The 9681-nt window shown below is 44.2% G+C and overlaps 2 protein-coding genes across 2 annotated transcripts; both read left to right on the forward strand.

The window, feature by feature from the left end:
* The first annotated feature begins 275 nt into the window (after positions 1 to 275).
* On the forward strand, positions 276 to 4878 carry LOC123108092 (hydroxyproline O-galactosyltransferase GALT3). The gene is made up of 7 exons (XM_044529949.1): positions 276 to 973; positions 1889 to 2138; positions 2223 to 2498; positions 3485 to 3613; positions 3933 to 4109; positions 4177 to 4284; positions 4376 to 4878. Exons 1-7 carry the CDS (start codon positions 345 to 347, stop codon positions 4580 to 4582), a joined length of 1776 nt encoding a protein of 591 aa, XP_044385884.1. The 5' UTR covers positions 276 to 344; the 3' UTR covers positions 4583 to 4878.
* Positions 4879 to 5216: 338 nt separating this feature from the next.
* Positions 5217 to 8563, forward strand: LOC123108104 (dihydrolipoyl dehydrogenase 1, mitochondrial). The gene is made up of 2 exons (XM_044529960.1): positions 5217 to 5563; positions 7140 to 8563. The coding sequence occupies exons 1-2, from the start codon at positions 5303 to 5305 to the stop codon at positions 8388 to 8390; spliced, it is 1512 nt and encodes a 503-aa protein (XP_044385895.1). The 5' UTR covers positions 5217 to 5302; the 3' UTR covers positions 8391 to 8563.
* The last annotated feature ends 1118 nt before the right edge of the window (positions 8564 to 9681 follow it).

Below are 9681 nucleotides of genomic sequence, written 5' to 3' on the forward strand. Positions count from 1 at the left end.
CCAGAGAATGCTCTTATATGAATAAAGCTCTCAAAGTTCCTTGCAAAAAAAAAAAGCAAGCCACCATTTCGATGATGTGATTTTTCTCTCTCTAATAAAACATCCCATTTAATCCTATTTAAACCCACTTATCAGTCTAACAGTTCAATGAAGTATTTTTCGGGAGGAAATGAATCATCAAGCTACCTTTTTTTTCGAGAGTACGCCAAAGGCAGCATTTCAACAAAAAAACGGGTCTAGCAGCATTTCAACAACAAAAAACGGGTGTAGCAGGCGCCGTTTACAACACGAGCTCAAACTATGGAAAGTGAGGTCTCCCCAAACTCTGTGGACTAGTCGCTCCGATGAGGAATTGCTCCGGCGTGATCCTCATCCTCTCCCTTGCCGCCCTGCTCTTCCTCCTCTCGCCGTCCCCCCTCACCACCCACCAGCCTGCCACCTACCCCGCCGGCTCAGTTGCCGACCTCCTGCCCTCCCTCCCCGGGCTCTCGGGCCTTTACCCGGCGCCCGCCAACTCCACCGCGCACCTCTCCTGGCACCTCCTCCGCCCCATCCTTTCCCGCTCCGATGCGATCCCAGGCACCGCCGCGGGCGTCCTCGAGGCGGCCGCCGCCTGGCGCAACCTCACCGCCGCCGTCGCGGCGGCGGCAGCCGGCAGCAACCAAGAGACCCGCAACGCGAGCTGCCGGGCGTCCGTGGGCGGGGATCTGCGCGCCCGCGGGGTCAAGATCCCGTGCGGGCTCGCGGAGGGCGCCGCGGTGACGGTGGTGGCGGTGCCCAAGCAAGGAGCGGCCAGGTTCCAGGCGGAGTTGGTGGGAGGAGGCGGCGAGGTGGTGGCGTGCTTCAATGTGAGTCTGGGGCCTTCTGGGATGGTGGTGGAGCAGAGTTCTTGGACTCGCGAGGACGGCTGGGGGGAGTGGGAGCGCTGCCCGCCGCTTGGTCACATCGGCAGCAATAGCAGTTGGCAACTAAGGTGATACTTTTTCGTCAGTGTTGCTGAGATCTGCAAATTTGAACTCTTGAGGAACGCTCTTACCACCAGTTATCATGCTTTCAGTTGATGGCGTCTAGAGGTATCAGGGTGTGTTGGTATATTGACAGTGTCAGAGTTCGATCTAGCCTGGTGCCATGGTTGACATACCTGCATCGTCTATGTTAATGCTCAAGGATCCCTACATATGGATTGTCCCTGTGGCTTAACATAGATTCTTCCCTACATATAGATTGTCCTCTGTGGTCCTGTGTCTGATCTTACAGTTACTGTTGCTTTGCAGCCAACTCAATGCAGAGATTATATTAATACTATTAAACATTGTGCTATGCTTGAATAGTGTTGTCCAGATGATTAACTCAGGTTGTTAATGAATACTTACATTTCATTAAAAGACTGGTATGTTGCATCAGTGCATATTAGTGGTTCGACTTTGACTGGGTATGCAAGAATGCAAGATGATAATGCAGTATTTCTCTGTGGTATCATCCTGGAGTATGCGAGCACCACTTTTGATATGATTGACTGCATTTAGGATCGCTGAGTTTAACGTTGTGTTGATCTTCAGTTCATCATAACAGTCACACAATAATTATGTATGCTAACAATGAGAGCGACCGACAAATGGGTGCCATCGCCATAATAGCTCCATTAGATGCCATGTTGTGCCGTCAGCAAGTGCCCATGGTAACTTGTTTGGACTTGTGTTGACCGTCTTGTACTTGCATTGACCATCCATGTGGATGCCATGTAGGACTTAAGCGGGACCCCTTGTATAATTTAGCCATTCCCTCAACAAATATAAATGTATCTGTATATAATATTTGAATTATGTAATATTTTTCTTGTTCTTATAGTTTCTGGTGGTTATGATAAAACGAAATTCCTTTTGATCAGTCCGGTCGATGCCCTTGTTCGTTGCAATCAGCAAGTAAGTGTGAATAACATTCAGGGGAGTAGCAACACCACACAGAATGTTAGTGCGAACCAGCCTGAAGATGAAAAGAGGCTCAAAGGACGTGCACATTTCAGTGGCAGTACTGCAATTGTCGAAGGAGAGCCTTTTACAGCAACACTGTGGGCTGGTGCTGAAGGGTTCCATTTGACAGTAAATGGGAGGCACGAGACATCATTTGCATACAGAGAGGTAAGCTTACGCTAAGTGATAAGACTGCATTCATCAATGTTCATGAGTATTGGATATTTATGAATGCTGTTAGGTTTTTGATAGAGGTTGGAGCCATGGTCAGTAGCAGACGTCAGGCTCTCTGGGGATTTGGAGCTCCTATCAATCTTGGCTAATGGATTGCCAGTTTCAGAAGATGTAGACATGGCAAGTGTTGAGCTTCTGAAGGCCCCACCTGTTCCAAAGAAGCGAATTTTTCTTCTCGTTGGTGTTTTCTCTACTGGAAACAACTTCAAGCGCCGGATGGCTTTGAGGCGAACATGGATGCAATATGAGTCTGTCCGCTCAGGCGAAGTAGCTGTGCGGTTTTTCACTGGCCTTGTAAGCTTACTTAAATCGCCTTGAGTGCAGTTACAGTTTTTCAGGTTCTTTCTTTTGCATCAATATTTCTGTACAGTTCTGATTGCTTATTGGATTGAGCGCCACTTGCTTATTTCTTGGATCTTCCTAATCCTAATTGTTTCTCCAGTTTCCCGTAGCAGTTATTATATCTACAGACTAGCTTCTACGTAGTAGTACATGAACACCAATTCCATTCAAGAGGGTACCATTCTGGGAGAGGCTGACATGTTTCTTCATAATATGAATATTAGATGAAAGTGAAACAACATCACAGTGTGTTTGATAACTTGCTAAATTTTTGTTTTGGATTGAGGAATGTTTAGTTACCATATCCACACGTTTTGACAGATGGGTTGTCACTTAGTTGCTTATGTAGTTTCTTCAAAGCTGATTGCTGTGAGAAAAAAGCTTTAAAGGAAGGGGAAGATAATAGAATATTTTTTGGGAGTCAATCCTGTATAGGAATGTTTTGGACCTAAGATGCAAATTGACCCTTACACTGCTTCGTATTGGACTAACATCTTGTTATATTTTACACCAATGAATAGATTAGGCCATTTATATATTTATTACTTTCTATGTTAAAGGAATATATATTTCATTGTTTCCTACCTCTACATTTGAAGTAGGCTTATATAGCCTTAACAATCCAGCTAGCACCTTGTTCAGTAGTTAAGTTGTTGCAGATAAAATTTAAAATGCTGAAAGTTTACTAAAATTCCAGCTATATTCCAACAATGCAGATCTTCTTTTTCCTTGTTTTTTTAATTCATGGCAGTCATAAAGCTTAAATTAACACTGGGTAACCAAGGTGAATTTCTGCGAAGAATAACATGACAAGATTAAATTGAAGGAACAAATATTTTTAAGCTCTTTATCCATGAGAAATAAGCTGCTCAAGTGTTACTATAACCTAGTACTGGTTTCATCCAATGTGATCGTCATTTTTTTGATCTAAAATGCAGCATAAGAGTGAGCAGGTCAATATGGAATTATGGAGAGAAGGTCAGCTGTATGGTGATATCCAGTTTATGCCATTTGTTGACTACTATACCTTGATCACTCTAAAGACTGTTGCAATTTGTACGTTTGGGGTATGTATTCTCTTTCAAGTTTGCAGCTTATAAGAATTTCATTTTCCTTGCTCTCTGTAGACCATAACTAGATTTTTAATACTCCAAAATTACCATGGTTTTTGGAAAACCACGGTTTATTGACTTATGTTATTTACTGGATACAAACACCTTTGTCATGGTTTCCTTATTATACATGTTCTTCTATATTTTAAGTAAACCTGAAATCACCATGGGTTTAGCGCCTTCTCAAATTCCAAATGTGGGCTATAGCCTATATCTACAGTGATATATGCACATCCTGGCAACATAAGCTTATATTTTCTCTACAAATTTGCAGACCAAAATTATGCCTGCAAAGTACATCATGAAAACAGATGATGATGCTTTTGTTAGGATTGATGAAGTCATCTCTAGCCTGAAGAAGGCCAACCCCCATGGTCTTTTGTATGGTCTTATGTCTTTCCAGTCTTCACCACACAGAGACAAGGATAGCAAGTGGTTTATCAGTCCAAAGGTACGACATGTTTCCAGTTACCCTGCCCTGCACGCAGATTTGCTTTTCTTACCCTCGAGGAACACAGGAATGGCCTGTTGAAACATATCCGCCGTGGGCTCATGGTCCCGGATACATAATTTCAAGGGATGTTGCTAAATTTGTGGTTCAAGGTCACCAAGAACGAAAACTTCAGGTTCGAAGATAAATCATCTCACAATACATTCGTAAACTTCTTGTGTTTACCCATTGACAAATCTCTTGATTGGTCTCGTATGCTGCGTCAGCTATTTAGACTTGAAGATGTGGCCATGGGAATATGGATCCAGCAATACAAAGACAGTGGTCAGCAAGTGAACTATGCCAACGATGAGCGCTTCTACAACGAAGGATGCGACTCTGATTACGTCCTTGCCCACTATCAAAGCCCGAGGCTCATGATGTGCTTGTGGGAGAAGCTCCAGAAGGAATCTCAAGCGGTATGCTGCGAATAACTATGAATCAGCGTCAGCAAGGGGCCGTGCAAGGACGTGATAGATTAGTTAGTGTTGTTGTTGTTGCTGTTGTTGTTGCTGCTGGTGGTGATGTTGTCGGTGGTGGTGTGCATCCAGCATTTTTACTTGGGTGGGAAGTTTGTGTGTAACGGTTGTAACAACCGGCGATCATCGTTCTTTTGTTCCGATCAACGGCTTCGTTTCACGGAAGAGTGTGTCGATCCATGTAAAATATGGATGTTGTTCTTAAATGAGACTTTGAAACATATTGCTAATTAGCGATCTTGAGCTTTTCATATGTTTGTCCCCAGCGATAAACTCAATGGTAAATAAACCATGCATAACTCAAAATTTTCAACTTGAGAATGGTAGATTCGGCGAAAATGCTGGTGTTGAAACAGATTGATTGAATGAGAAGCATGCCATGGTTTTCAGTGGCTCTAAAAGAGAAGTAGAGATAGCAAAATAAATTGACTTGTGAGGGCAGAGCCTCCCCAGGATCCCAGTGGTCTACAAGGCCATATCCATCCTTTGCAGGATTGGGTGTTGGCTGTGAGCCAGCAGCATCCCTCTCGGCCCAACGTACGGCAGCACACACATTCCCGCCACGTCCGGCCCCGGGCCCGGCCCGGTAGAGAACAAATAACTTTTATCGACCAGATGCCATAGGCGCTTCCCATCCTCTCCTGTCGAAGAAAGGAAACAGAGGAAGGCAGGGAGATGGCGCTGGCTATCCTGGCGAGGCGGAGGGCGGCGGAGGCCGTGGCGCGGCGGGCGCACGCCCCCGGTGCGGCGGCGCTGTCCGCGTGGAGGGCGTACGCGGCGGCGGCGGAGGAGAGCGACGTCGTGGTGGTCGGCGGCGGGCCGGGAGGGTACGTGGCGGCCATCAAGGCGGCGCAGCTGGGGCTCAAGACCACCTGCATCGAGAAGCGGGGCACCCTCGGCGGGACCTGCCTCAACGTCGGGTGCATCCCCTCCAAGGTGATTGATTTTGATTGACTGGTGACGCCCTCTCCGTTTGTTTGCTGTCCCGTTCATTCGCGGTGCGATGCGAGGTGACGCCGACTGTTCTTAGATCTGTGATGCGTGGCTATTAATTACTAGGTTCTTGTCGTTCGTTGTAGCTCGTGTGGCGTTGCTTTTATTAATTGATTGATGATTTGATTATGAGGCGCCTGTTTGTGATGCATCAACTATGGTCTTGCAGCGGGGTAGCATTTTGGACTATGAAACTAGGGTTTGAGTTCGCTTGATTAGAGGTCTTTTGCCATATACTGCCATGATTAGAGGTCTTATGCATTATCTTTTGTGACCCAGAATTGAAATTACGTCAAATTCAGTTTTATTATGTGTTTGTAAATTTCTTCCACCGCGAGATTTGGTTGGTTTTCATTAAGCTTAGGCCACAAAGTTTGTTATTCCAACTTGCAAGCATCATCGGAGTAACTTAATTTTGTTTTCTTTATAGCTATTTTTTGTTCCAGTTAGACTTTGTAGTTTGTACCCTTATAATTTCCGTATACACTTGTAAGGACTTCATTTGCAATCAGTTAAAATGTGTCTAATTTTTTTAACCTTGCTAACAATATAGTACTCGCTCCATTCCACGTTGTAGTGTACATAGTTTTTTCTTGAAGTCAAACATCACAAAGTTTGACCAAGTTTATTGAGAAAATATCAACAATAATAATACAAAATAGATATAATACGGAAATCTATCTTGTGTTTTATGTAGTGATATGAATTTGATAATATATACGTAGATACTTTTCTCTATAAACTTGGTTAAAGTTGATGAAGTTCGACTTCCTAAAAAATCTATATGCACTAAATTATGGAACAGAGGGAGTACGTCATAAATGGGCAAAGGGCTTTCTGCAGTTTTCCCCCAAAGAGTTGACCAGAATACTGTTCCTGCAAAAAGAAGTATCAAGTCTCGTATACAAGCTAAACTTGCTCTTGTTCGAGATAAATGTCTACACGGTAATTCAACTTCTCATAAGGTAGGAAGATTGGCTAGGAAGAGACGTAGTGGGGATAGACACAGAAGTTAGATGGGTAGGGATAGCAACTAGCCAACTAGAAGGGAAAGAGTGCATTTCTTGATTCCCTCTTACAATAGGGATACATCCCCCATATAGACCTTCTAAGTCGATTACACGGAACAGTAGGTCCACTTTGTAACAGCTGGAACCATATCCTAACATGCAAAGTCAACAGCATAATTTGACTCCCAAGACAAGGACTCCTAATTGGGTACAAACTCTAGCATAGTTGGATACACTATTGCAACTTTGCAAGGTTGGATATTACTAATATATGTCTACAACATCTTTCTTACAGGCCTATCATCTGTATAGCTCCTACATAAGATTTATGTTGTAGCTTAGGATTCTCTTGGCATAAGATTAACATCTTTATCTGGAAGCTAAACATTTGATGTATTTCTTCTATGTGAACAAGTGCACCTAGAGAATTATCTACGTTGGTGATATATCCTTGCAGATGTACTTATTGGGAACACTTCTAACTTCCTTCCATGCTTCTGATCCACCAGGCTCTGTTGCACTCTTCTCATATGTACCATGAAGCAAAGACTTCTTTTGCACACCATGGAGTGAAAATCTCTAATCTGGAAGTGGATCTCCCAGCCATGATGGCGCAGAAAGACAAGGCTGTGGCCGGATTAACAAAAGGAATCGAGGGCCTCTTTAAGAAGAACAAAGTGACATATGTCAAAGGCTTTGGGAAACTTACTTCCCCGTCAGAAGTTTCGGTTGATTTGGTTGATGGTGGCAACACAGTCGTCAAAGGAAAAAACATAATCATTGCCACTGGGTCTGATGTAAAATCACTTCCTGGGATTACAATTGACGAGAAGAAGATTGTCTCATCCACTGGTGCCCTGTGTTTGTCGGGTATCCCAAAGAAAATGGTTGTCATTGGAGCTGGTTACATTGGCCTGGAAATGGGTTCAGTCTGGAACCGTCTTGGGACAGAGGTCACTGTTGTTGAATTTGCTCCAGACATAGTCCCATCAATGGATGGTGAAATCAGGAAGCAGTTCCAGCGCATGCTGCAGAAGCAGAAGATGAAGTTTATGCTCAAGACAAAGGTGGTCGGAGTTGATACCTCTGGAGACGGGGTGAAGCTAACACTTGAGCCTGCAACTGGTGGTGAGCAGAGCATCCTTGAAGCAGACATCGTTCTCGTCTCTGCTGGAAGGACCCCATATACCGCCGGGCTCGGGCTGGATGCCATTGGGGTTGAGATGGACAAGGCTGGCAGGATCCTCGTCGATAAGCGGTTCATGACCAATGTGAGTGGAGTGTATGCGATTGGCGATGCCATCCCTGGGCCCATGCTTGCCCACAAAGCTGAAGAGGATGGCGTGGCATGTGTCGAGTTCCTTGCTGGCAAGGAAGGTCACGTTGACTATGATTTGGTGCCTGGTGTGGTCTACACACATCCAGAGGTGGCATCCGTCGGGAAGACGGAGGAGCAGGTGAAGGCCTCAGGAATTGCCTACCGAGTTGGCAAATTCCCGCTGATGGCAAACAGCCGTGCGAAGGCTATTGATGATGCCGAGGGGATGGTTAAGGTGGTGGCTGACAAGGAAACCGACAAGATTCTTGGCGTGCACATAATGGCGCAGAATGCTGGAGAGATCATCCATGAAGCTGTGCTTGCCCTGCAGTATGGAGCATCCAGCGAGGATGTTGCCCGGATATGCCATGCACATCCCACTGTGAGTGAAGCCCTCAAGGAGGCTTGCTTGCAAACCCATTCCAAGGCCATCCACATATGATTTTTCCTTTTTCTGTTATTACTTGTCTCAGGAAGTTCCAAAATTTTGTAATAATTTTGGATGTATGGGAACAAAAAGCGTATGATTGTCATTTCTCGCCCTGTCGGCGATACTGTGAATTAACAGTTGCCAGTGCCACAGGTTCATTGTACATGCCATTGAATTTATGTTTACTTCTTAGGCCCTGCTACATTGGAGTGAGGCGTGTTGGAGACCGGGCTCCAGGGAACCCGGTATTTTGAAGAAGACAAAAAAATGCTATTTAGAAGTTTTAGAAAAATACAATTTATTTGCAAGGATATATATAGATGTTTTTTTCATGCCTGTATGCAAAAAAGAAAAAAAATCCTTGCCCAGAAAGAACAAAAGGAAGGCCCATTTTTATACACACATTTGTCTTTTTTGTGTACTTCACGTATGAAAATGTATGTTGCTGGAAATTCATACACATATACTACACAGTTATATGTACTAGCTCATTGCATGCACGTTGTAACAGAGGCAAACATATTTTAGTGATTCAAAATACCAATTGTGAGTGGCTCAACAAAGACGTCGTGAGTTTTTTTTTATGGTCCTTCTCACATTGACGTCATCGGCTTAAGATCGCGTTGTAGAATGTGAAGATGATGAAAAGGGAATGAGAGATTTTAGAAGGAGCCCACACAAATAATATTTTCCCTAAACTAAGATGATCCTAAGATGATGAAAAGGGAACGAGAGATTTTAGGAGGAGCCCACATAAATAATATTTCACCTAAATTAAGCCGATCCTGGCTTGACAGCGCCTGGGCCATTATTCCTGCACAAGAGAGATGTAGGTGTGTTTGATAGCCTGCATTCCCTCATCTATTATCTCCTTAACCCACTTTTCAGAGTTTGGTAGGATGTATGAACTTCCCTTAGCCATGCTCGCCTCATACCGAAACAGTCCAATAGCCATGCTCACATGGAACATGTTGATGCAGGTTCGCTGCTCGTCCATGCTAAGTTCGACCTAGAAAAACTCTCCATCGAACCCCTGCCTCAGGTGCTCCTATTCAGTGACCAACGCGCTGAATAGGGAGGAAACGCGCACCCCCCGCTCCCCGCACGCGTTTTTTGGCCGACCCATGTGTAGGGCCGGACGCCCCTGTTTTTGTGATTTTTTTTGCCTTTTGTTTTATCTTTTCTGTTTTTGTTTTGTTCTTCCTTGAAATAATTCAGGATTTTAAAAATTCAAATTTCAAAACAAATTGGAATCTTCTTTAAAATGTTCATGTATTAAAAAAATGTTTGTGAATTTGAAAAA

This window comes from Triticum aestivum, chromosome 1B, assembly GCF_018294505.1.
Source record: "Triticum aestivum cultivar Chinese Spring chromosome 1B, IWGSC CS RefSeq v2.1, whole genome shotgun sequence".
NCBI lineage: Eukaryota > Viridiplantae > Streptophyta > Magnoliopsida > Poales > Poaceae > Triticum > Triticum aestivum.

Excerpts from the sequence above, each read along its gene's own strand:
- LOC123108092 (XM_044529949.1), top strand. The coding sequence starts at position 345 with ATGAGGAATTGCTCCGGCGTGATCCTCATCCTCTCCCTTGCCGCCCTG. Across the intron at positions 2,499-3,484 it reads TGCGGTTTTTCACTGGCCTT|CATAAGAGTGAGCAGGTCAA; the intron begins GTAAGCTTACTT and ends TCTAAAATGCAG. Across the intron at positions 4,110-4,176 it reads AGTGGTTTATCAGTCCAAAG|GAATGGCCTGTTGAAACATA; the intron begins GTACGACATGTT and ends CGAGGAACACAG.
- LOC123108104 (XM_044529960.1), top strand. The coding sequence starts at position 5,303 with ATGGCGCTGGCTATCCTGGCGAGGCGGAGGGCGGCGGAGGCCGTGGCG. Across the intron at positions 5,564-7,139 it reads TCGGGTGCATCCCCTCCAAG|GCTCTGTTGCACTCTTCTCA; the intron begins GTGATTGATTTT and ends CTGATCCACCAG.